The sequence below is a fragment of the Aplysia californica genome, unplaced genomic scaffold (assembly GCF_000002075.1).
Source record: "Aplysia californica isolate F4 #8 unplaced genomic scaffold, AplCal3.0 scaffold00047, whole genome shotgun sequence".
In the NCBI taxonomy this organism is placed as follows: domain Eukaryota; kingdom Metazoa; phylum Mollusca; class Gastropoda; order Aplysiida; family Aplysiidae; genus Aplysia; species Aplysia californica.
This window is the reverse complement of record NW_004797317.1, coordinates 346,696-373,129: the sequence shown is the minus strand read 5'-3', so window position 1 is coordinate 373,129 and position 26,434 is coordinate 346,696. Positions and strand designations below refer to the sequence as shown.

The 26,434-nt window shown below is 41.3% G+C and overlaps 2 protein-coding genes across 2 annotated transcripts; one reads left to right on the top strand and one right to left on the bottom strand.

Annotated features, from left to right (window-relative positions):
• Positions 1–268: 268 nt before the first annotated feature.
• On the bottom strand, positions 269–17,019 carry LOC101858993 (vesicle-associated membrane protein 7). The gene is made up of 6 exons (XM_005092483.3): positions 16,854–17,019; positions 8,178–8,340; positions 7,283–7,379; positions 6,256–6,357; positions 5,322–5,486; positions 269–4,714 (listed from the first exon to the last, which is right to left on the bottom strand). The coding sequence occupies exons 2-6, from the start codon at positions 8,324–8,326 to the stop codon at positions 4,511–4,513; spliced, it is 717 nt and encodes a 238-aa protein (XP_005092540.1). The 5' UTR covers positions 8,327–8,340; positions 16,854–17,019; the 3' UTR covers positions 269–4,510.
• Positions 17,020–17,120: 101 nt separating this feature from the next.
• LOC101858764 (transmembrane protein 11-B, mitochondrial) lies at positions 17,121–24,312 on the top strand. The gene is made up of 2 exons (XM_005092482.3): positions 17,121–17,302; positions 23,587–24,312. The coding sequence occupies exon 2, from the start codon at positions 23,595–23,597 to the stop codon at positions 24,090–24,092; it is 498 nt and encodes a 165-aa protein (XP_005092539.1). The 5' UTR covers positions 17,121–17,302; positions 23,587–23,594; the 3' UTR covers positions 24,093–24,312.
• The last annotated feature ends 2,122 nt before the right edge of the window (positions 24,313–26,434 follow it).

Here is a 26,434-nt window from a genome sequence, read left to right as displayed (position 1 = left end):
ACGTCGCTTATATTACTCAAACACGGCGACTGCACCTCAGGAGGCAACATACGTCAGCTCTCTCTCTCTCTCTCCCTCTCTCTCTCTCTCTCTCTCTCTCTCTCTCTCTCTCTCTCTCTCTCTCTCTCTGTCTGTCTGTCTGTCTGTCTGTCTGTCTCTCTCTGTTTTGTTTTGGTTTGCTACGACTTGTAAGGAAATCTATATCTAGCAGCTATATGAGGCACGCCATTAATGATGAGAAGAAACACACAAAAATCACACGACAGGGTAAAAAACTATTCATTATGTTTTATTCTTTGTTGACTCTTAGAGAAAAAACATGTTGGTAGGAAACAATTGCACCTAATTCGCCATTGAAAAGAGTATCATAACAGTTTAATCCATAGACAAACATTGTAAGTCGTTTGGAAAAAAAGTAAACAAATCTGATACCTGACAATAGACATTATTCATACAAAAAAGGAAAAATATAATCAAATTTCTACCTCTGTAGCCGTATTTGTAAAAATATTTTGATAATGATAAGTTTCCTAGCAGCACACAAGGTGATACATGTATCACCAAAGACAACAAGAAAACAAATAATAGAGCATAATTGTATCAATAAACATCTCTAAAACTGAATTATTGCAGGCGAAGTCAATGCATCTCGCAAACTCTACAGATGTGAAACAACATAGACCCTAAGCTAGTTTTTATAGGTTAGCAATGATTAGGAAAAAGGAACCCTACCTGTACAGAGGAAAATCTTTCACTGACAAACAATCAATAATTCTTCAGTCAAATCAAAATCATTTTTACAATCTATGCAGCTCTCTCCCACATTTCTGCAGTCTGGATTATCAATATGTGCCACAAGCAATTGTAAAACCACAAAGAATACAATATTCCTTACTAAATGTGTCATGGCATGAGCCTCCTTTACTAATTATTGAGGCGTTATATCAAAACTTTATCTTCATTAATCTTTTAAAACAACGATAATAAAAGTCATCTCTTAAAGCACTATTTGAATTGCATAATCACAAACAAATATTTCCATAAATTCTGCACATGTAGATCACAATTTTTTTTTTAGCAAGCTTTTAAGTACCACACAAATACTTGTATTTCAGGGACAATAAATTAAGCACAGAGACTTATACTTTGCATTCAAACATGACAAAATAACAAGAAGGAATGTGTTTGACAAAAATAACAATATCATTGATCTTATACAAATATAATTTAATACAATTCATGAAAACAGAAAGGCATTTTGATTGTAAGACACATGTTACTGTTGCAAACATTCTACATTAGAAAAGCTTGAGCACTTGTTTATCAGTAGGTCTTTATAATCTTGATCTCTTCTAGCATGATATTGCATTCCTAAAAGAGTCCACTCTGTTCTACTGGCAGTTTAATAAATTATGAATCAATACTACTACGTCCTGCCGCACAAAGAATAGTCCCATCCCCAAAAACAGTAGTTGGAAAAACTCTTTGACAAGCAAAAATTAAATGAGATCAAATTACATATATGGGATTGCTTCCATAGCATGACAGAGGCAAAACTGATCAAGGACAGAAGAATGAAAGAAGATACTACAGCATTCTTTAGTTATTTGTTTTCTCTCGATCAGTTGCCACACAGGGTGATATTTTTTTCTAATTTATTGTTTGATAAAAATTGATAATAAAAAGACTTGTCTTTCCTCAAAATATAAAATTTCAGCCTGCATTTATATCTACGAATAAATCAAACACTTCACATGCAGCTTTTCTATCCTATTCGAGAGAGAATATTTTTACAATAAATTTTCTTTGCAAAAATTGATGAAGAAAACAACCACAACCTAGGTTGCACCGGTTTTATAGAAAAAATATATATGATGTATGAAAACTTGACTTGATAGAGGCACAGCACAAAACATTTCATAAGCAGCCATGACAATCAGGATTCTTGGGAATGGAGCACCATACGGCCTGAAGAGCCAGTCTTCTTTTTTAATGTAAGCGTTTTACATCCCCACTGACACAATTTTAGATCATTTACGAGGCAAACCAGGCTTTGACCCTGCATGTCAAGGCCAACCTGGACTGAGAGGGACAAAACGTGCCAGTAGAAAGAACTAAATACTTGAAAAAAAAAATCTCCCCGCACCTGGATTGCACTTAGGCTTTCTATTTGTGATGTCGAAACGTCCAATTCCATCGATGCTGGTAAGAGTCAGTCTCAGTACTAAAAAAAAAATTTCCAGTTGGTGAGGATGTTATTGGGAGACAGACTCTAAGTGAACAAAGTTCAATTTCTGAGTGTCAAAAATCTGTAGCTCATTCACCCTTATTGTGGATAAATCTTTGTCTTTCACCTCAACAGCATTGTAAAATAGATCAAGCAAAGACACTTGTTGAATCTCTTCAATATACAAAGCACAGTATAAAAAATATATACATGCACAAGCACAAGGAGCATCCAAATGATCATTAGTTCAGCAGTGTCAATAAGTAGCACACTGGTAAATGATAGGAAATAGTACAATTGTTTTCAAAAAGAGCAAATAGAGTCTGAAAGTTATATCTGCATATTGCCATAATGTAAAATAATTTTATTAAAAAGTTTTGCACAAGGCGGAAAATAATACTTGTGAAAATAACTGGAATGTATCGCGAAAACTTTCACACTAAAAACATTTTTTGCTGTTAATTCTAAATCACAAGGATATCCAACATTTTTTCTTGTACGAAATGCAGATGAGAATATTCGAAAATGACCATTTCAATCTGCAATATTTCAATAACGTGTCCAATGGCACTGTGGTATATTTCTGTGGTCTTGCCATATATATTCATATTTCCACTCTCAGACCTAACTGAAATTAGCAAACACATTTATCAAGATTGTAATAATATAGCTACACAGATACCAAAAAAAAATTACAGTGTGTGACAGTCTTAAACGCAAAGCATTGTGTATTCCTTTTAATCTTTGCTTGCTTTTGGCAAAGGATAAATCCCTACTGCAATTTACTTGATCACTTTAAAAGTGGCAAGCTTGGTTCTCTGACTTAACATTGGGCCAACAGGGATCATTCTGAGAAGCACAAGATAAATTTGGACTCCATCTCAAAATCAAACATCAGTGAATGTATCTAATTCTTAACTGACTGTATACTACTGCCATTAACACAAAAAGAAGCAAGTGAACAGTCAAGTATAAAATAGTAAAATGCATAGATTAGAGAAGAGCAGCCGTAGTATTCTAAACGCACTTCTTTGCTGAAGGAATAGTACTCTCATCAGTTTTCAATTCAACTCATGAAAGTAAAAAAACTTCATAGTGATTTTATTAGTTATCTCTGCCTCTTTATGCTGCTTGCCCTCCTCATGTCCGAAACAGTAAAAACGTACAAGGTAAAAGAAAATTTAGTCAGAACTAGCAACATTGTATCTTCTCAAATGGCACAATTTAACTGATGATGAACATTTAAATATGATCTTTTAAAGCTTTCAAATGTGCCATATTTAGAAATTAACATTATGTATAATATAAATAGTAATGATTCAAGAGACTGACAAGGATTGTTGGGAACTAGATATGTTTTCACAATGGAAATTATAAATCCATTTCTGCAGATACTACTTTAAATCTTCATCTTCCATCCTTTTCTAACTGTACTAACTGTACAAGTTGCAGGCTTTCCCATGAGGAGAACCGTCGGTAACATCTAGCACTGAGAAGGCGTATATAAAAAAATCCGATGACTACTTGTTCTCTTGAATTGTAAGCGTGAAACTGTACAGACCATCGGCATTTTCGTCCTTACTGCTCAACTCTTTGACCCGCTATAAAAGTGATGCACATTTGTGATGCGTCATATATTTATTTCTCATCAGAAACAAGCAGATGAGTACTCTAAGAGGAAATCAGGAATTGGATAAAAAAAAGAAAGAAAGGCTGAAGTGAAAAAAAGGGAAAGAAGAGAGAATCTTCATCATGCTTTGCAAAACCTCTGAGCATTCAGACCAATACAACTAAAAATATAATACTCATGAGGCTCTTAATGTTGCTTAAGAGCCACTCAATAACTTTTTCATAACAAAAGTGTACTGATGACATAAAAAATGATACGTGCATCTGTGGTGTAGTGGTTTTGCTCTTTGCCATTCTATACAGAAGAGGTGAGTTCGATTCCTATATAGGGAGATCTTTATCGAGTATCCTACTCTTTTTAGCAGGACTTTGAATCCCTGTCAGTCCACGTTGGCCTTGACAGGCAGGATCAAAAAGTCTGGAAAATCTAAAAAGTGTAGATGAGGGCATAAAACATCTACAATCATACCAAGAACACTGACTATTCATTACAACTGACTTTGAATTTACATTCAGAGTAAAATAGCTTATTTATGAAAGGAAGAAAAACAAATGAAATGTATGGAAACTGAATTATAGAGGAATAAATTACTAAGCATGATTCACAGTCTTTGTAATCAAATTACCCCTGTAGCTAACAGACCTGTGAGGTCTCTACGGTGAACTTGATGTGGGACTTGGTTTTGGCTTATCGTCATCATCACTGTCAGGAGGCAAGATGCCCGTAGAGAATAGGATGATCAGAACGATGACAAGAACAACCACCAGCAATATACATGCCAGGATGATCGTCATCTTCTTGTTCTTCCAAAAGTAGCGCCTCTGAATCTTACGGGAAGTACGTTGGAATGTTGCTGCCTGCAAATGAACAAAGAACAACCAATATAACAATTAGTTTTGTTTCAAATATTTAAAATATAGAGAAAAACATTCAGAAGCTTTTTCAGCATCTACTCAAAGCCCTGCACAACTCCTTCTGTGTTCAAGGCTGATCAAATCTACTCATTCTCAAAAATTACAGTTGAACCTGCTCTAATTATCACTACCAATTTCCTTCCTTGCATATTTTTTACATTATATTGACACTGCGTCAAACAGCCTCCTGTTAAAGATGGCCACTTTTCTCCTCAATAACAGATGGCTGTCTTAGAAAGTTTTCACTGAAATATAATAATGTTTGCTACTGCTCCTTTGCTCTATTTCCAACCCCCCCCCCCCCCCCCCCCGTCTAACCATGTCAACATATATCTGTTCCCAATGTTCCTATTTATCCCACTAACAACAAAAGCAAAATTCAGACTAAAATGTAAGAGTACCACTTTCAAACAAGCCTCAATTCCTGTGAGAAAAATAAAATAAAATTTGCTCTGGACAAACAACTGATTAGGCAAGAGTTTTTACATGCACCTCCAAACACTTGTAAAGATAGAATTAAGAAACACCCAGCTAAACTTTTCCAACTCACCCCAGCTTCCAGTTCTTCTGTCTTATCCATAAGATCCTCTAGTCGGTCTCCACGCTCTAACACACGCTCTATATTCTGAGACATGACCCCCTTGACCTCCTCCACTTGCTTCTGTACTGCAGCCACAGCACTGTTGCTGCCCACACCAGCCTGGGAGTATTTTTGCTGAGGGAGAAAAAACAGCGTATAGACACAAAAAGTTATATATTGGGACATGGATAAAGATGCTTGTTGGTTTTAGTAAGTGTTCTACAATAAAGATAAAGATAAAGATGCAAACACATCTAATAAATATTGGGCAAAAGTAGAACCCAAAATAATTTTTTTTAAAGCCAGAAACTGTACACCGTTAAATGTATGGGAATTTGGGTAAATAAAATGGGGATTTTTACTCCCTTCACTGCTGGTTATCTATATATCCCCATTCAGTGTTTTAACATTGTTTCCAGAATACTAGAATGGACATCTTTTCAGGAAAGAGACATGAAAATTACTACAGTTTAAAAAAAAAGGTTGGTATATTCTTTGTTTTTCAAAGAAATAATGTAATTTACGAGCAATTTTGGACATCACCAAAAGCAAAAACCTCGTCAGAGCATTGTTTCGAGAAAAGGTAAAGAGGAGTATATGAAATACCCCTCCAAAAAGGCAATATGTGCAACTCGTTATGGGTTTGTTCTCATATGAAGGAAGTAAGCAAATTGGAGACACATGAAGTAAAAAGACCAAAACAAAACAGGAAGGAGTGATAAACAGGAAAAGACAAAGAGGTAGACCGAGACGGTGATGGAAGTAGCATTTACAGTTAACTACAATGACAATGCTAATGAAAAGAGGAACAGTGTCAGGTTTTTACAACAGAATAAGAGACGCTACATCCACCATCATGAGCAGCTAATGACAAAAAACACAAAAGAAAGCAAAGAGAACTTACCATTTGTTGGCTTAGAACATGGTCAAATTCGCTGTCAAGTTCTCCTGCCTCCGAAGTCATTGCTCGACCAGGTAAGGAACCTGATTGGAAACGCTTTTTAATCTGTCGATTAGAAACACATATTTTTATATCAACAGTAGTTGGATTAATACTAAAGAGCCCCATTCATATTGCAAATTTCCACTCAGTTAAGTTTCAATGCACTTACCAAAGACTGAAAAGATTACAAAAACATATTAACGGAACAAAAATCTATCTTCTGTCTGTCTGTCTCAAAACTCACATACCATATATATCAACACCTAATAATACTAATATGTGTCATGACACAGTGCAATCTGGCATTTATCAATTTTTGCACATGTGGAGTTATAGGTATAACGTTAAAGCTTGTTCTTTGTCTTGCTTTTGGTGAAAAAGGTACTCATCTACCTTGAATAGAAGTTGAGAGATGATTGTAATTGAAGGAGGTGGGGGTCATCTGGAGTCAAAGGTAAATTAAGAAAAAACATTGCTATCAAATATTGGGGACTTTTTAAGCTTGAGTGACCTTGAAAACTGCAAATTAACATTTTTTGTGTGTCTTTGATAAATGTTTTTCAGTAAAATTCACACAAAAATGAGTTTTAAAATAGACATAAAAGGTGTTTGCCAAAACAACAAAATTTCAATAAAAAAGGCAAAACCGACAGAAAAATGCCGGTATCTTCAGTTTCATTATTTTGACGAGTGCCTGATATCACTGCCATGCCTAACATATATCCTTGACGCTTTTTTTTTCTTCAGATTAGACTCTGTTAATTCTAGTAGTTTTTTTTAATGTTTTGTTTTGATTTTAGTCAGCAGTAACTTAACTTTTGGTGAAGAAGTCCAGGTGGAATTTCAGCTACACGCCACAACCAACTGGACACCACTGGTTAGCACAATGCTTAAATACCATATATGCACACAGATTAAAACCAAATGAACTGTAACTAATGATTTTTCCACATTATCCAATTAATAACAGTAGACATGCTTAACTCACCTCCGCCAAAAAGCCATAGGGTTGCTGTTTGCTGACTCCAGCATTTGTGGCACAAACAAACAGCATGCCATTTTCAATGAGGCAGTGGAATTCATAACTGAGAACAAAAAAATATTTATCAAATTTCATTCAGTCCTATAACACAACTAGGCTGCAAAAACTTAATAGAACTTTTTGGGGGCACAAAAATTTACAACCAGTAAAATTTCTTTAGGAAAGAAGAAGGTGTGCAACACTATTTTGATGAGAAATGATGTAAGTAAACATTAATTTTGGCCTCTTCAGGTCACATGTTTACATGAAACATTTTCTCACTGAAGTCAAAGTAAAGTTGAAATAGATAAAAGTGTTTCATAGTATGTACAAGCATAAAACCACTCTGCTGCAGTTGAACCTCTGCCTTAGCAGTCACCTCTCCATACAGAACACCTACAGGTACTAACTGCCACTGTTCCATGACATCCTTGCATTTTTCTTATAATATTATTTTTAACCTGTCCACAGCGGCTCCTATCCAATGCAGTCATGGGGGGCAGAAAGTGGAGATGAAAGCATATGATGGAATATGATTAGAGAGCAGGAAAGGAGGTGAAAACAGAACATTTTGAACCTGGGACCTATTGAATGAGAGGCGAACACCACACCTCTAGTTCACGAGAGAGAATGCTCAATCAATGCAAAGAAGCTCTTATGATGGACAAACAATTTCAAATGGCACTGAAAGGAAAAACTAAAATTAAGATTTCAGGTATATCTGCTGATTTTGTCAAATGTTGTAAGCAACCATAACTCAAAACCTGTCCATAGCAGTTACCTGTCTACAATGGTTATTTTCCTCTCTGTTCTTGAGGGACTTTTATGGATAGGTTCTACTGTATTACAATTTCATACTCACTTGTTTGATGTATAAGTTTTCTTTCCATCACTTCGACTTGGAATGTTAGGCAGCATTGACTGTATAGTTTCAGGAAAATTCCCTGCGCCTGACTGGTTCGAGCATAGCACTGTGGTGCCTCTTGCTACGCAGCTGTACAAAATTGTCATTTTGATTCTGGAATCTGAAACAAATAAGAACACCAATAAAAAATATAATTGAGTGGCCCAAAGAGAACAGTTCAAATCAAGTTATAATACATGGCGACAAATTGGCAAAATTCTTAGCAGAAAGGATAAAAAAGTGAGCCATATGAAGCAGAGGGCCTCATTACAGTACAGCACCTGAAATTCTTCTTTCATTTTGGCTTGTAAACAAAACTGAGAAACTGGACTAAAATTCATTGAGAAAGGATAAAATAATGTTAAGCCCGATAGACCCATATCCACAGGCTAATTAAATTATATTCATAATGTCCAAGAAAGATTGTGCTCGCAACTGCATAAGGTCATATGAGCGCATGAAACACAAGTTAGTTTTTTTTATATGTAGTTCACTGCACGGTTGTGTACCGTTTTTTAAAAATCTTAATCGTTAAAATATAAAACATTTGGTGTAGATATATAATTTCAGACTAAAACAACTTTCATAAAAATTTTTAATATTGAATATTGTTCTATACTACAATTTTCCATAAAGGCCAATGGCCTTCATAAAATCCAAAAATCTGTTAGGACCAAAGATGGAAAAAATGTCTTGCAATTTTTGGCATGTAAAGTATTTCCTTCGAATCTCTCCAAAGTCTAGACATTCTGTTAAAATGTGTCTAATGGTAAAATCTGTGTCTCATGCAACACAGAACGGCTTCTCTTCTCACTGTAGGAGGTATTTGTGTGTCAGGGCCGTGCGTCCGATGCGCAATCAAGTAAAAAATACTTCGTCTCTTCTGGAGAGGCCCGAAAGATTTCGCGGTCCCAGTTTGGGTTTTATATAATAGAGTTTGTTATTTTTCTGTTTTTTCCAGTGGCTCTCCCACAAACTGGAGGTGTACTTTTTTACTTTATTTTTAAAGTCAGTCTGTGGGAGAGTGTTCGTCGTTGATCCCAATAGAAGGGATGAGGATTTCTTCGCCAGGTCATCTACCTGCTCGTTTCCTCGGATGCCCACATGGCTAGGTATTCATGCGAACATGATATTTTTTCCTGTTTCAGATAGGGTGAAAATTTTCTGTTGTAGCCTAACTATTTTTGGTAGTAGGAGTGTGTAGTTTGAAAGTGAGGTGTTGCAAGACAGCGAGTCAGAAAGGATAAGGAAAGATTTGTTAGGAGAATGTTCTACGGAGTCCAGTGCCATGTCAATGGCAGTGTCCTCCGCAGAGAAAATGGAGGCATCAGGATGGAGTCTCCTCTGGTGTGTACTGTTGGAGGATAGGGCTTTTTTGGAGCTATCCGTGAAGATGAGCTCCGCACCGGGGTATTTATGTATTAGTTTTTTGTATTCTGCTTTAAAAGTTTCTGCGTTTGTGCTTTCTTTGTTGTGTGTGGTCAGCTGTAAGTCTACTTTTGCCTTGATGAGGTGCCACGGAGGGAGGTCGGGGAAAAGAAATTGTTGGATGTCTTGTTTGGAAAAGTGTGAGTTTTTGAGGTCCTCAAGGACTCTGAGGCCGAAGGGTTTGATAGTTTTTCGTTGTTTTGGAATTTGTTTATGCTTTCTGGGTTTGTTTTAAAAATGTAGTTGTACGCTGGATTTTCTGGTGTTGAGCTGTTTAATTGCGTATGGTAGTGAGAGTTGTGTGCGTCTGAGAGAGAGTAACGGTATGTTTGCCTCGGCCTGGAGGCTCTCCATCGGGGAAGTGCGGAAAGCCCCCAGAGCGAGGCGGAGTCCTTGGTTTTGTACTGGGTCTAGCATTTTCAGGACGAATGTTTTTTACCGATCCGTAGACTTGACAGCCGTAGTCAAGCCTGGACCGGACAAAGGAAACGTACAAGTGGAGAAGGTGTTTTGAGTCCCCGCCCCACTCCGGATGTGATAAAATTTTCAAAGCATTTAATGCTTTCTGGCACCCTACACGAAGGTCTTTGATGTGTGGTATGAATGGGAGATTTTTGTCGAATATAACGCCCAGGTAACGGGCCTGGTCCTGGACGGGAATCCTTTCCCCGTATAGTGTCAAATCCGGTTGCAGCACACGTCTGCCTGTTCGGCAGAAGTGTATTGCAACCGTCTTTGACGGGGAGAATTTGAAACGGTTATTGTTGCCCACTTTTCGAGATTGAGAGCAGCCACAATAGCATTCTTCATGACGGTGTCAGCCTTATGAGAAAGTTTGAAAGCAATTGAGCACCCAGGACAACTAACCCACCAGTCTTCAACCTACAACTCGGCAACATGTTCATATGCCCTTTCCCAGGCTGTGACTATAAAACCGGTGAAGGAGATGCCCCGGTGGTGGCGGCACTGCTTAATATACATGCCCTCGCATACACTCAAACTGCCCACCCTCCTGCACCACCTCAACCAAAACTCGACCGTCCCAAAATTGACATCGGGGTAGAGGAGGAGGTATGGAACGGGTTCGTAAGGAGATGGGAGGCTTTCAAAATAGGATCGGGCATAAACGAGGCCACTGCCTCAATGCAACTGTTCCAATGTGTGTCAGAACCCGTGGGCGATCTGATACTGAAGGCAGACCCTAATTTCCAGTCGAAATCAGTCAAGGAGGTCAAGTCAATGATGCGGGAATTTGCTGTGATACCAGTCACCATTGGTGCGAGAAGGGCAGAACTCATGCAGCTACGCCAGGCACCCGATGAACAATTTCGCACTTTCGCTGCCAGGGTAAAGGGCAAGGCCGAGACTTGCATGTTCGCTAAATGCACATGCAATGAAGTTGTCCAAGCTGACTTCGATTTCCGCAGTTGGTTTGGGCTGATCAATCAGGTGGCCAATTACGCCCAGCTTAGAGATGCACTGAAGCTCCTCCGACCTTTTCTAAGTCCCAAATACAAATTTTTCTGGTCCCCTTTCCTGGACAGGGCATTTGAGAAGTGATCATCGATGCCATCTGCAAAGGTGTGGAAATTTTTTACATTAAAAGACCCACATGCCTTCGCCCAGACTGGTCAAAGGAAGGTATCGGCTACGTCCTTTTACAGAAACATTGCACCAGCGAGTCTGCGATGCCAGACTGTTGCACTGAGGGCTGGAGAATCACCCTAGCAGGATCACGCTTCTTGAATGGTGCTGAACAAGGTTATGCAGCAATAGAAGGTGATTGGGACTTCCTGGAGGAGCTCGGCCAACTAAGTGAAAGGGTGATGATCGTACGGGACTTCAACGCCAGGAGTGTCACATGGGGAAATGTACACGATAACATCCAAGGAAAGGCGCTGGAGAAGGCGATGATAGAGAGCAGTTTTTCCATCCTCAATGGAACACACATGACAAGGATTGCACAGCGCAATAGAGAGGATGATTCCAATATAGATTTGGCATTGATTACAGCAGGCTCGGAGGTCCTTGCTAAATGGCAGCCTCTGTCAGACCATGGAAGCGATCATATGCCTTGTTCCGTAATGATCAATTGCCACAAGGGGAAGGATGAAAAATGCAAGATGAAAAAAACATTCAGATATGGAAAGGACAGTGACTCTACTGTGCTGCAAAAAATAAGGAGAAAGGCTTGGGCATCACGCGCAACTAAATCAAACTTCGTTCAGCCGCCTTATTGGAATCCTGTACTTGAAGAGCTGTGGCTACAGAAGAGAAGGTCAACAAGAGCATGGCATAGGGCGAGGAAATCGGATAAGGTATCAGACGAGGAGAAGAATACTCTCAGAAAGCGGATGAAAAGAGGCGGGCGGCTTTTCAGGGAAAGTGCAAATGAGGCCAAGCAGGAACGATGGGAGCAGTACCTGACCGAGGCGTCATCTGAGAAGGCGCTACACAGATACTGGAAATTGCACAGAAAAATGAAGGGATTAAGGACTGACGCTGGCTCTCTGTCTGTTAAAGATGAGAACGATAGGCTACTGGAGACAGATGAAGCAAAAGGCCAAGCTTTCCTTGAGAGGTACATCAAGCAGACTCACCAAGGCAACATGGAGGAGCGTGCTAACATCAGGGCAATTATGAAGACTGCTGTGCCAGAGGTGCAGTATGGAGAGGGTGTCACAATACAGGAAGTGAAACGGGTCATAAGTGGAACGAAGGATAGTGCAGCAGGGCCTGATGAGGTGAGATACAGCCATTTTAAGGATACAGATGAAAAAGATCTACAGGGCATGGTGGAGGACTTCAACGAGAGTCTGGCCAAAGGCAAGATCCCAGAGGAGTGGCTACACAGCTACCTCATGCCTCTTCCTAAACCAGGCAAAGACCACTCCAACATCAAGGGATACAGAATCATCACCATGCAGAACACGTATGGAAAGATCCTGGAAAAAATTGTGGTCAAATGGCTGGCAATTTACCTAGAGAGGAAAAAGCTCCTTCCAGACGGCCTTGGAAGCTACAGACCAGGGAAAGACACCTGCACAAACACAGCTGTGTTAGCCTATGATGCATTTGAAGGGTTCCAGAGAAAGGAGGAGACAGCAATGGCTGCTATAGACCTAGAGGATGCTTACAACCGAGTTGATTACGGCAAGCTCATGGATCTCCTGATGGAAATGGATGTTGACCCCTGGTTGATACAATGGATCTCCGAAGCTCAGTTTGAGAGGAACGTGGTGCTGAGAAGTGGGCGATGGATATCAGACCCAGTAGTGATTGCCTCAGGACTGCCACAAGGATCAGCATTATCACTGGTTCTGTTCAACATATATACATCCAAAATTGCCAGGATCGGTGTAAGTGGAGCAGGAAGAATCCTAACATTTGCAGATGATGTGATGGTCTACGGACAAGGTCGCAATAGGCTAGCAGTTGGACGGATGCTACAGGACAGGCTGAGCAAGGTCGCAGATTGGTGTGAGGAATACAATGCGGTCATCAATCCAGACAAGGCACAGGTCATCTGGTGCTCACTCAACAACCGTATTGTGAAAGATCCTACGCCTCCAATTGTGTTTGACCACTTTCTCATAGTCAGCATGAGCTGAAGTACCTGGGAATCACTCTGGACAGGACACTTTCGTTCCGAGGACATACTGACAATGTTGCTGTCAGGGCTCAGAAGGGCATCAGTGTAGTGAAGACCTTGGCTTCAGCGGGAATTCAACAGAGAGTTCTTTTTCTCCTAATGCAACTGGTGGTTCTGTCAGTCATAGACTATGGGCTGGGCATCCTCTCCCTGTCCAAGACTCAGACAGACAGGATGGAGAGAGTACAGAATGCAGCTATGAGGGCTGTTCTAGGTTGCACAAAGGACACCCATGTTGTCTGTATGAGATACATCCTTGACCTGGCCAGCATCAAAGTGAGGCATAAGGTGGCACAGGCAAAGCTGTACTTGAATGTTTTGGGAGACCCAAGGCACCCTTTGCATGACAACCTGGGCAGCATCAAAGGAAACAGGATCAAACGGGGCAGCTCATGGATGGCAGAAGTCGAAGACTCCTTGAGGAAAGTTTGTGGCATCGATGAAATATGCTGTGGAAAGGAGTGGTTTGAACTGAGCCCCGATTGTAGAAGCCTGGCCAACGTTCACATCACTATGGGTGGTGAAAGACGGGAATGTGCTGTTGTCATTAACGACAATGATATACGACAGTTAATTGAGGAGCATTCCAAACCAGAGGACCCAGTGATCTATACGGATGGATCAGTCAGGAGGGGTGAGAGAAGTGGATGGGGTTTTGTGGTGTACAGTGGAAACAAAAAGGTTCATGGCATGTCAGGGGCCATAGAAAAAACAACTTCAAGCATGAAAATGGAGATTGAGGCCGTAACAAGAGCGCTTCGATGGCTTCATAATACAAGACCAAGAACAACTCATCTCATCATTGTCACGGACTCCCAGAGCATCTTGCGAAGGGTTGAGAAAGGGCTTCTTCGGAGTGAATGGATGAACCCAATACAACACTCATCACTTAGAGCCATCACGAGGATATTTTGTCCTGGGCACTCTGGAGTGAAAGGCAATGAGGAGGCTGATAGGCTGGCAGGCAGTGCCGTGGTTGATGGTGAGGTGAAATTTGACAAAGGAGAAGTGTTGAAGACCCTGGAGAAAGAGTTGCGGGATGAAGAAGACAAGGAGACAACAGAACACCACGCAATCATTAGGATGCGGGAAATGGGGATAGAGAGGGGAGAAGGAAGAAAGGAACGATTATCTGGAAAGGAAAGACGTCGCCACAATCAGACAGCCACCGGAACAATCAGTATGGATACCTTGCGGGCTCTGGTGCTGGGGGGAACTGAGCACTTATGGACCTGTCTGGTGTGCAATGACGTTGTTGCCCAGGACAGGTAATACAGGTAATACAGAAGGTGAACCACTAGCAGTAGCATGGGGTCTGGAGCAGACCAGGTATTTCACCCAAGGCTTCCAGAACTTGTTGATAGTCACAGACCACAAACCCTTGAAGAAAATCTTTGGGGACAGGACGTTGGATGAGATATCAAACACACGGCTCTTTCATTTGAAGCAGCGAACGTTACCGTGGTACTTCCGCATCGAGCATATGTGGGGGTCACAAACAGCGTTGCTGATGCAATGTCAAGATACCCCTCACCACACGCAAACAACACACTCTCCATTGCAGACATGTCAGAAAGCATGATCGCAGCATCCATTAGCAGTGATGTGGTAGATGTGACCACCATATCATGGGACCGGATAGTCACAGAAACCCAAAAGGACCCTACTCAGTGCCCTTATATCATCAAATGATCGAGAATGGGAAGACACGCCAGATTTGAGTGAGTACACGAGGTATTGCGAGTCCCTATATGTCTTGGATGGTGTCATCCTCTACAGAGATAGAGTTGTCATACCATCGTCCCTAAGGAAGACCATTACTGAGGGCCTTCACCAAGGAGTCTCATCAATGGAGATATGGGCTCAGTCCATTGTGCTCTGGCCAGGAATGACTAAGGTCAAACAGCATGTTCGAGCCAGAAGCACGGACTGCAACAAGAATGCCTCGTCTCAAGCCCAACTTCCTTCAAACCCTGCACACCCACCCTCAACCCCATTCGAGAAAGTCTTTGCAGACTTCTTTGACTATGGAGGCCACCATTATCTGGTGATCGGTGACTGTCTGTCTGGGTGGCCCGAGGTTTATTCCACCCCCACAAGAAGTGCGCATGCTGGAGCAAAAGGCCTTTTATAGCCTGTCTACGGCAATTTTTCGCCACATTTGGGGTACCTGAGGAGTTGTCATCAGATGGCGGCCCTGAATTCACTGCCAGCCAGACAAAAAATTTCCTGTCCACATGGGGTGTACACCATAGGAAATCGTCCGCATACCACCCACAATCCAATGGGCGTGCTGAAGTAGCGGTCAAATTGGCCAAGCGCCATCTCAGATCCAACATCAACCCCTCAGGAAGCCTCGACAGCGACAAATTCTTGAAAGCCCTTCTGCAACTAAGGAACACCCCAGACACTGATTGCAAGCTTTCACCTGCTGAGACTGTCTTCGGGCGTCTGATCAGAGACATATTCTCTTTTGTGAATAGGCTTGAAAAATTATGTAATAAGACCATACAACCCATTTGGAGAGAGGCATGGGAGGCCAAGGAAACTGCGCGACGGACAAGGTTCGTAAAAACATCAGGGAAGCTCAACAAGCACTCAACAAACCTGTGCAAGATGTCCATTGGGGACAGATGTTTTGTCCACAACCAGACTAGCAATAGCCCTAAAAGATGAGGCAGAACAGGATTAGTTATTGAAACCGGCCCCAATGACCAATACGTGGTCAAGATTGATGGCTCAGGACAGCTGACGTCGAGAAACCGGCGCTTCCTTCGCCAGTTCCAGCCTGCCACTTCGACCATACAACCGGCACCGGCACGTAACAGCCCAAATGACTTTGAGGTTACTCTGCCTTTGGAGGAAGAGAGATCCATAAGGGACATGAGTTTGCGACTGAGCCAGTCAATGAGGATCAAAGGATTGCTTCAAGCCCTTCCCCTCAGCCCCAACCCCCAGAGGCACCTCAGGAGGCAAAGAAAAGTCTTCCCGCAGCCCTGAAACGCCTTCTCCCACACATAATTTATAAAGAGGAGTTACAGGAAGCAGTCAAACCTCAGGAGCAGGGGGGGGGGAAGAAAACCAAAGGGGGGGGGGGGGGAGGAAAGATCTGAACATGCCATGATGAACTTGGGGGGGGGGGGGGGGAATGTATGGCTGTGATATATTAGTTCATGTTCTCTGTACGTTATGTGGTGTACCCCATATTATTTCATGTTATGTCGTACCTCTGTATCATTCATCATTGTCCCTGTTAATCCGTGTTCACAGACAAAATCATCATCTACCGTTTATAGTAAATGAACTACACTGAGAAGTCTTTCTTCAAGATACATCATACACCTAGAGATCTAGATATCTAGATAACTATATCTAGATCTAGATCTAGATCTAGACTTTTTATAATTTGACTTAAAAACCTAAAATGAATGAACGAATTAATGTGAAAATGAAATCAGAAACGGCAACAACGAGAATTTATCTATTCTAGACTGAGATTAATTTTTCATTGAATTGAACAGGCACGATAGATCAGAGGTGACAGAGGTTTTTACCTTTCTAGCCTCTTCCCGGATCAAAATCTTCTCAACCGATAGACCTAGGCCTATGTCACAATGTGGGTAAAACCAGAAGAAAGACAATACTGACACAAACGGTTTTTCATAGCATCAGAAAGAGGGAGGTAAAACAGATGAGATAATCTCTGGCCTCTAATGTAAACATTTCCGCTTTCATCAAAAATAGGGGGGCGTGACGACAGAGTTTGGGATATGTGAATGAACTCCCTTGACAAGGCTAACTCTTCAAGATAAAAAGTCAAGTTAAAGTTTCCATCAACCAAATCCGAAGGGCAATTTTGCTTCATCAATGCTTTCTCTTCATTCATCGGCTTCGTTCTCCAAGAATTCTCGTAGGCCACACATGTAATAAACGATCGCATTCCCGGCGAAAATTTCTCTACTGAACCCTGAACAATTGCTTGAGTTAATAAAGAAATTAAAAGGTAAGGTCGAAGTATTTTGCCCTGAAATAATGGGCGCCGACTGTGGTGGCCCAGCGCGAACTCAAGTCAAGTTACACAACTTAAATTTATAATTTATAAATCCTTCCTATCGAGTCTGCTAGGATCTAGATTTAGATATAGATCTATATCCTGCTTCTAGACTAGATAGACATATCTAGATCTAGATTCTAGGCCTAGCCTACTTATAGTATTAGTATTACGAAGTGTATACAGACCCGGTAACCGGGAACAAAGTCACGAAGTATACAGACCCGGTAGGGGAACTCTTTTGTGATTTCGGAAAGTTTCAGCGCCCAGACCCGGTAGTGTGTGTGTGTGTGTGTGTGTGAGAGAGAGAGAGTTAGAGAGAGAGAGAGCAGGGAGAAGTGCTAGCAAAATGTATATATATGACATGCCCGCCAGTTGGCAGGAGGGAACGAAAGACAGAGGCAAACAAAGAAAAAAAGAATGCGAGCGATACACACAGAGAGGGATAGAGATAGAGAGAAAGAGAGAGAGAGAGAGAGGGGGGGTGACTGCTCGATTGAAATTATGACTTTGTTCTTTTCTTCAAATTGTGATTCCTCCAACTCCAAAACAGGGGAAAAACGATCGTTCATCGAAAAGACATATCCGCAATCTTCATTTAGTTTTAGATCTAGATCTAGGCTAGCCTCGAAATAGGTCAATGATTTTTATATCTGTCTGTCTAGATCTAGACCTAGGCCATAGATCTAGAAGAACCTAGTTCTACCCTGAGCCAAGAGGGTGCTGAAACTTTCCGAAATCACAAAAGAGTTCCCCTACCGGGTCTGTATACTTTGTGACTTTATTCCCGGTTACCGGGTCTGTATACACTCCCTCAGTATTATATAGCCTACTAACAAGCCAAGTGGATAAAAATTTAGAGAACGTCAGTTGTACGCCATGGGGCCATTGGCAGATATTTACTAGATCTAGATTTAGATTTATTTAGATTCGAAGTGACTATTTGGACTCGAGTCCGAATATGAAAAGATTTTATTCGGACTCTGATTCTTGTCCAGCATGACATCACTGCCGACTTCCTGTGACTCGTGACTCCGGCTTCCTGTCCTGCCTCACTCGTGACTCGCCTCAGGCTGGGTAGAGACCGGGATCACTTCGGGCAAAATGGCGTTAAATTGTGCAGGAGCCGAGTTTTTATCTTATGATGAATTTGAGGCCGGCCTGAAAAGTTATAGCGCTTCTAATAAATGTTTATTTGTCAAGAGGTCATCAGAAGCAATTAAAGATGGCTCGTTAGCGTGTGTCGGGGTCGGATGGGCGGCCTGCACACGTGTGGCTGTGTGTGCGTGTCGGGGAGGGGGGGGCACTATCGTCCGGGCGTTGAACGTCGCATACGCGTTTTTCTCAGTCTCCCCCCCCCGGCAACTGATCATTACAATAATAAGCTAGTCTTGACGTAGATCTACGTAATGAATTGTGCGTTGGTCTATGGAATCAAAAGTTGCCGTATGCTCGGCTCTACACAGCAACACAACTTTTTCTTGGTAAAACAATCGAGATGACATTTGAACGTATCGATCTTTTTTTTTACACAACTCATAATATGAAGGTGTCAGGTGATCTGCTAATCCTTAATTTTACCTTTTTCTACCACAAAGAAAGTGGGAAACATGGGGGGTGGGGGAGGCGTATCAATGAGGCGGCGGGCATCGGATCGGCAGATTAAGTGTGGGGGAAACTAAAAAACGGCGGAAAATTGGAAGCACTGAACGTTAGATCTATAGAACTAAGACACTTCCTTTTTTCCAGACCGTGTCCGAATAACATTTGTTCATATTCGGACTCGAGTCCGAATATGAAAAAATGTTATTCGGACTCGAGTCCGAGAATATGAAAAAATGTTATTCGGACTCGAGTCCGAATATGAAAAAATGTTACTCGGACTCGAGTCCGAATAATGACGGCCCTAAATTATTGTAACAGCCATCTTATTTGACCTCGCAAGGGGGATGCCTGCCGCCTCGTCATCTGATCATGATTATAAAAATCAAAGTGACTATTCGGACTCGAGTCTGAACAGCTGCTGGAGGCTGTTTGAACTTTAATTCTAGATCTAGTTAAAGATGAATTCCTTCATTGATGTTATTGAACATGCTCTAACAGTCAAACCTGTGTAAGACGGCCACCTATTGTCAAGGAGAAAAGTGGCCGTATAAGACAGGTGGCCGTCTTAGGCAGGACTGATCAAGGTGAAGAAAACAAACCATTCCCATCAGAGGTCCCAATCGAAAGTGGCCGCATTGTTGTTGTTTTTCTTGTTGTTGTTGTTGGTTTGTATATTTTGTTTGTAATTTTTATTATGTTGCTGATTTTGCGCAAGGGTGATAGTAAAACGAAATGTATTGGACGAGGAAGACCGAGTGCCATGTTAAAACAACCACATGGGTTGCCACCACTCGGAGAACGAGCGACGCTTCTGTCGCAAGTTCATGTGGACGTCCTTTGTTACTTTGTTACAGACTAGGTAAACAGTGACCACTCATCTCACTTATGATTTGTGTATGAGTTCTGGGCGGGGCTTATGGGTTATGAGGGATCACACGCGTACCTCACCAGCAGCTGAAAATTGGTAGCTATTGGTCAACAGTGGGAGGGGCCTACGCAACATGATCGGTTGGAGGAAGACTACCTAACAACGACAGGTGATTGAATTATGACGGCTCGCCTACAACGCCAGGGGCCAATGCACAATTTATGAAAAAACGTCTCGGAGTCACTGAGGTGGCCGTCTAAGACAGGTGTTATTGCTTAGTGTGATAGAGGTTGTGTGATAAAATTTGGTGGCCGCGGCCACGTTGGATAGGTGCCTGTTTTACACAGTTAAATTATATAGAAAAAACATAAGGGGGGAAATGGAAAGTGTCCGTTTGTACAGGTGGCCGTCAGGGCAGGTTTGACTGTATTATTAAGATTCAAAGGGTGAAATCCTTTTCCACAACATGACAAATATTCTATGACTATTTGAACTGTAATTAACAGGTAAGAACAATGAGAATGGATTAATACCGATTACTAGATTTTCTAGATCTAAAAGGGCTGAAATTATCTTAACATTAATTAAACCAATTAGCTTCAAAGAGACCTACATGGTCATGGTCCCACCCATAGGATGATGTTATTGTGACACTTTGGTCCCTTGATCCTTACGCACACACCTATTCTTAGTTAAACATGGATACGAGCATGTATGAAAAATGATTACAGTGCGAATGGATGTGTATTGTTCCCTTCCCCCCTAAGTTCAAATGTTATGGGATATGTATGGTTGGAGTGAGTGGAAAAGGATGATGGACAAAAAATCTCAGGAAGGATGAGAGATGAGTTTCTATCTCCCTCCCCCGGGGAAAAGTTTTATAGGGTACATTTAAAACTGATGACTCAGATGATCCGTCAATGGAAAGTGAAATAAATGAAATGAAATATTAAGAAGCAAAAAAAATATTGAAAGGTTCATGAGACACCGGACAAATCAATGCAGAAAAGGATGAGGAGGAAAAGTAAGAAGTCATGAGGAAGTGAAGGGTTGTTTTGAGGATGAGAATGAGATGGATCAAAGTAAATTAAGGGAACTGAATATAGCGGAAGGTAAAACTCCGATCTACCAACTGCCGGTGCCAAAGCTGCCTTGTAAGGAGCAAAGGGGAAATAAGAGTTGCAGTGTATGAATATAACCACTAATAGTATATTCAGTGCCTCGGATCAGGTTGTCTTTTATAATTTCGTCACTGTAGTTGAATGTATGTGTGCTGTTGGGTTCCCTGCATCGAGCAGTATATTGGCAAAGAGATGACTGTCCCCTTCGGCTTGCTAGGAATGTCCTTATTCCTGTTCCAGGTGACCGAGTCATTTTACTCAATTTGATGCGATGGACTAAGGTGCTTTCCTCTTTCGCCGCTAGTCTCCTAATGGCTACTAGGAGGTCTTCCTCTGTCTTTGCTGAGACATCATCACAGAGATCACATGATATCAGTGCGCAAGTCTTGGGTGCAACAGTAGAAGAGGGCTGTCGGTGCCATGGTGCTAGAGATCGCCATTTCCTTTTTTATACATAGTCCACTCTCTTGTAAATGCTGACCATTGGTCGGGGTCACAAGCTGCTCCTACTTGTGGGGGATCCAGTTTCACTTTGGATGGGGGTACTGTTCTGTGTGGCGTCCTGTCATGCATTTTTAAATGCTGTTCACAAAGCGTCGGCGAATACAGCATCACGGTCCTGTGATTGCAAGGTACAGCCGTCAACCGGGCACGTTAATTTCAGCATGATGGAATTAAGTCAGTTGTTTGGCCTGCTATTGGGGTGAGGAGATATTGGGATCTGGGGTAAATGCAGTTACAGGGTGGCTAGTGAATGATGACAGTGATGATCAATGATGATGATTGTCCATCATAGTTAAAGATGAATAACTTCCTTCATTGATGTTATTGAACTTGCTCTTTATTAAGATTCTAAGGATGATGGACAATCTGAGGAAGGATGAGAGATGAGTTAATAATATCTATCTAAATTCCAGTGCGCGTGCGCAATCACCGGTTGTAGGCCTACCGTACCTTTTTTTGTCTCCTGCTAGATCTAGAGGTCGAGACTCGAGTCTGAAAGTCTCCTGTTGCTATTCGGACTTTCAACTAGACTGTAGTTCTAGATTCTAGATCTGCTAGATCTAGTAGGCTATTACACTGCGTTTCGCTACTACAAATACAAAGGGATCAAAACATAAAATTCATAATCAGTCCTTACAAGACAGCCCCCCTCCCCACCCTCTCTCTCTCTCTCTCTCTCTCTCTCTTTCTCTCTCTCTCTCTCTCTCTCTCTCTCTCTCTCTCTCTCTTTCTCTTACTTATTCCTCTCTCCTTCTTACTGAACACGAATAGAACTTCATTTCCGTCGCAAATATTTATAGCTTTCGAAATATTTGATTTTTCTTGAGCTAGATCTAGATCTATTTTATATTACACTAGAATAGAGGGTTTCTTGGGGGGGGGGGCTGCCCCCCTGGGCTAAAAACACTCTAGGTGGTTTATACAGGGGGATGCCCCCCTTTTTTTACCCATAATTTGATATTTTACAGTTTGGTTTGAAATTTTCTAGAAAATAATTGTTTTGCAACAGTTTTGGTGGCTTTATGTGATCTGCAGCAAACAATAGGCACTAAATTGGTAAATAAGGTAAGAACTCGCTTGCTGGACTGGATGGGTACAGTAGTCCCTGTCTTAATACTCAGTACTCGGGAGGGCTCCAAAGAGTGTGTTTACGTGAACCTTATGAATACAGAGGGACAAAAAGGGAAGCAACAATCTCATTTTATACCTTTATCTCCCTTGGGGAGGAGGTTGTTTTTTATCGATTATTTATGTCAAGAATCGTGATTGCTTTGTGAAGGATTCCCTAATCACAGTTATAATGACTTCAAAAAGGTGTTGAATGAGTGGTGGAAAAAAGCAGAAGACCAACTCACTGTACTGACATGCTCTACTAATATGTCAAGAACAGATAAAAGGAAACTGTTAAGGATAAATTGATATCCCCAGTTCTCGGTTAATGCATCGATGACATCAGACGTTCGGAGAGACTTTTCTCTAATGTGATTAGTTGAACAAGTATGTCATTTTTATTTCTTTGAGTGCAGCTGAGCACTTGACGTAATCAATAGTCTTTTCAGATAAATGATCGTATTGTGTGACTGCATGATGGAATCAGGCGCTTGTCAACTTTTGGGCCTATTGACAGAGAGGTATTTTTTTTTTCATCAAAAGCAAACGAATTAACAAGCTGTAAGATTATACCAATTGAGTTTTTTTGGTATAATCTTACAGCATATTCATTTATTTCCTTTTAATGAGAAAAATACCTCTCTATCTTGAATAAAAGTTGAGATATGTTTGCTATTGAAGGAGGTTGGGGTAGCTTGCTGTTACAGGTTAGACAGAGATAATAAAGAGAATATGGCTGCCAAAGTTTGATAGCTTCCGAAGCTGTAGTGTCCTTGGAAACTACAAACTTATATAATGATCCTTTGAATAACCTTTCTTCTGTAAAATCCATGCATGAATGTGTTTTATAATTTAGAGTGAACCCAAAACAAAAAATCAGTAAAAACTGCTAAATGGGCAGAAAAATGTTGATTCCTTAGATTTCATTATTTTGACGAGCGCTCTATTCCACCATGATGCTTCACATATTTCCTTTTCTCTATGGTATCAGCTTTTAAATCAAACATGTACCTTCTTCTCTTCCACAGACTTCCAGATGCCACAAGACATTGCTATAATCCGTGAAATCTATGAACATGAGTACTCGGCAGAGGAATTTGAGGTCGAGTTGGACAGAGCGCTTGAGAAAAAGGCCCAGACGATAGTGGTGGAGCCAGCTCGACTAGGGGAGGACACGGCCCGCTGGATCGCCTGCGGGAACTGTCTGCACAAAACGGCCGTCCTCTCTGGCTTCTGCTGTGTTGCCACAGGGGCAGTATGGCCAGAGAAAGGAGTCGTGTTTCTCCCGTTTGGTTTTGTGAGTGTGGTGTGTGCCGGTGTGTATGCAGTGTCCTGGCAGCTTGATCCCTGCTGTAAATACCAAGTGGAGTACGACCTCATGAAAGTCCCCAAATTACCTCTCCATACCCTGACAACGACAACGCCAGTGGTCCTGGTCCGCAAGGATGACACAAGGAGGAAAGTGTTGCAGAATATAATAGCCATTGCTGCTGGCTCCTTATGTTTCTATAAGATATATCGGTGGTATTTGTGAAACATTAGTACATGTTTGCAGCATGCTGACATCTTTTGTAGCAGATTCATTCTGTCTGCTTTAAAGATATGGTTGGGGAAGGTTTGGCCTTATTGGAAAGAACTTGTAGATTTAGGTATTGATCAGAATATGTGACATTTGTTAATAATAATTTGGTGTGTGAAAAAACAAAAAAACTTGTCCATAACCTAAATATAAAAATCAGAGTTCCGGGTAAGAGTCAAGAGCTTTATATTATTTTCGAACGTTGAGACATGGGACCAGAAAGCCAAGAAAGGCTAGTACAGTAGTCTCCGCCTAAACGCACAGTGCTCGGGAAGGCCCCGTAGCATGTGTTTATTCGGAGCGTGCGTTTACATGAACCTCTGTGCAAAGTGAGGAAGAGACACAATGATCTCATTTCCTTGATATTTTAGTGATCTCCCTTGGGGGTGATGGGCCATTTTTGGCAAATAATGTGACGACACGTGACTGTTTTGTGAAGGATTCCCTGAATGCGGTTATGAATTAGGAATACAAAGGTGTTGAACTTTTGGGGGGGGCAGAAAAACGGACTCACTGTACTGGATATGCAAAATAAAATGTCAGGAATAGATAAGAGGAAACTGTTCGTGATAGATCTAGTCGTAGAGAAAAGCTTTCAGCCACACGGCTTTCCAAGTCCAAGCGACTAATGCCGACTGCCTGTCATCTATTGCAACTCAGTAAATGCATGGATGACATCAGACTTTTCTCTCGCGATTTGTTGAATAGGTACATTATAAGTTCTTGGAGCGCTGTTGATTTCTTTACTAATCTTTCATAAGAGGCCTATCTAGTGTTTTACCACATTCACGGGTGTTGCGCATCGTAGGTCTAAGTAAACATTACGTATGCTGTCACTCAAACACCAGCCAGAAACCTTCTCTCAAAGATGCATTTCGAGTGACCTATCATGAGATTTCAAGCCCCACCCCCACCCCTCCCCTCCCCAACATATAATAATAATAATTGCATTTATATAGCGCATATCCACTCTCAAGAGCATGCTCTATGCGCTTTACAAGTATTATTACCCCAGCAGACCCTCCGAGAACACTCAGAAACATTCTCAGCTTTCGCGGAAGCATACAGTGCTAGCTGCGGATTTCACGCACTCAAACACTATCAAACTGACAAGATCGTTCACTGTCTATAGCCGGGTACCCATTTCCACCTGGGCGAAGTGAGGAAAATTTGTGCAAAGTGCCTTTCCCAAGGACACAACGTCGGGCCCCTGAAGGGATTTGAACCCAAGGCCTTACGGTTGCGAGATTGAGAGCCTAACCAGTAGGCCACCGATGCCACAAGCGACCCGCCCAGTCCTAGACCTATGAGTCTGTGGAAAGTTGGGTGTGAAAACTCTTTCCATTGCTCTCTTTGTTCGATGTGAAGGTCAGTCTCGCCAAATACAGGTATCCGGTTGTCTAGGCGTCTAGGCTTGTCTTACGCAAGCTGTGTAGGTTGCAGTGAAAATTTCCCCTTGTCAAGCTTTGCCTGTTGGCATGTTTTGCAGATTGAAGTATGCGTTTAGAAGAATTGACCATGCATTTGAACATCTAAATTATATAGAGTAAAAAAACTCGTCATATATATACATGATGAAAGCGTGCGTTTGAGTGGAGCATGCCTTTGTATGGCGTGCTTTTAGGCGGAGACTACTGTAATATTGACCTGCAGGCCTTCTTCCTTTCCTATGACTTTGTTATTGACATAGCCTGCATTTCCTCCTATGTGCTACTGCTGTGTTTTGTGCAGAGCAAAGACATCCCTTCCCATGTCTTCATTAGTACTATTACCATTATTAGTAGAACCTGTTTTTAAAGCAAAAATTTTGCTGTTGAAAAAGCTTCTTTTTTTTTTCCTGTCTATGATTTCACCTTTGCTTTGTTATCTTTTCCAATGTGAAAGAATTGTTCCATTTAGCATTAAGTTGATGTCAAGGCAAGGGATATGTTACACAAATTTTGATTAGTAATTTTGTTTTAGTTCTCTTGTTATATTATTGAGCCTTTATCATTAGTATGGAAGCGTCCATTGTAAAATACTTGCAGTGTCTTTCTCTTTTGATTGTGTTCCCCAGCTTGACATTCTGATCAGTTTGTGGCCATGTGACCCCCTTGTTACTCTCTGTTGATTGAGATTAAATCTCATGTTAATCAAATGCTAATGCTATAGATCTGCAGCACAGTAGACGGGTGAGTTTACCAAACAGTATACTTTGTTGTTATTGTTATCCCCCTCAATGCTGTCATGACGTACGTGTAACTGTATGTTTTAAATAAATCACCTGTTACCTCTAACTCATCACCTACTACGATTTA

What these genes read in the sequence shown, in the direction of transcription:
- LOC101858764 (XM_005092482.3), top strand. Translation starts at nt 23,595, where the DNA reads ATGCCACAAGACATTGCTATAATCCGTGAAATCTATGAACATGAGTAC.
- LOC101858993 (XM_005092483.3), bottom strand. Translation starts at nt 8,326, where the DNA reads ATGACAATTTTGTACAGCTGCGTAGCAAGAGGCACCACAGTGCTATGC. An exon ending in AAAACTTATACATCAAACAA is followed by an intron (nt 7,380 to 8,177) that starts GTGAGTATGAAA and finishes TTTTGTTCTCAG; the next exon opens with TTATGAATTCCACTGCCTCA. An exon ending in CAGAAGAACTGGAAGCTGGG is followed by an intron (nt 4,715 to 5,321) that starts GTGAGTTGGAAA and finishes GTTCATTTGCAG; the next exon opens with GCAGCAACATTCCAACGTAC.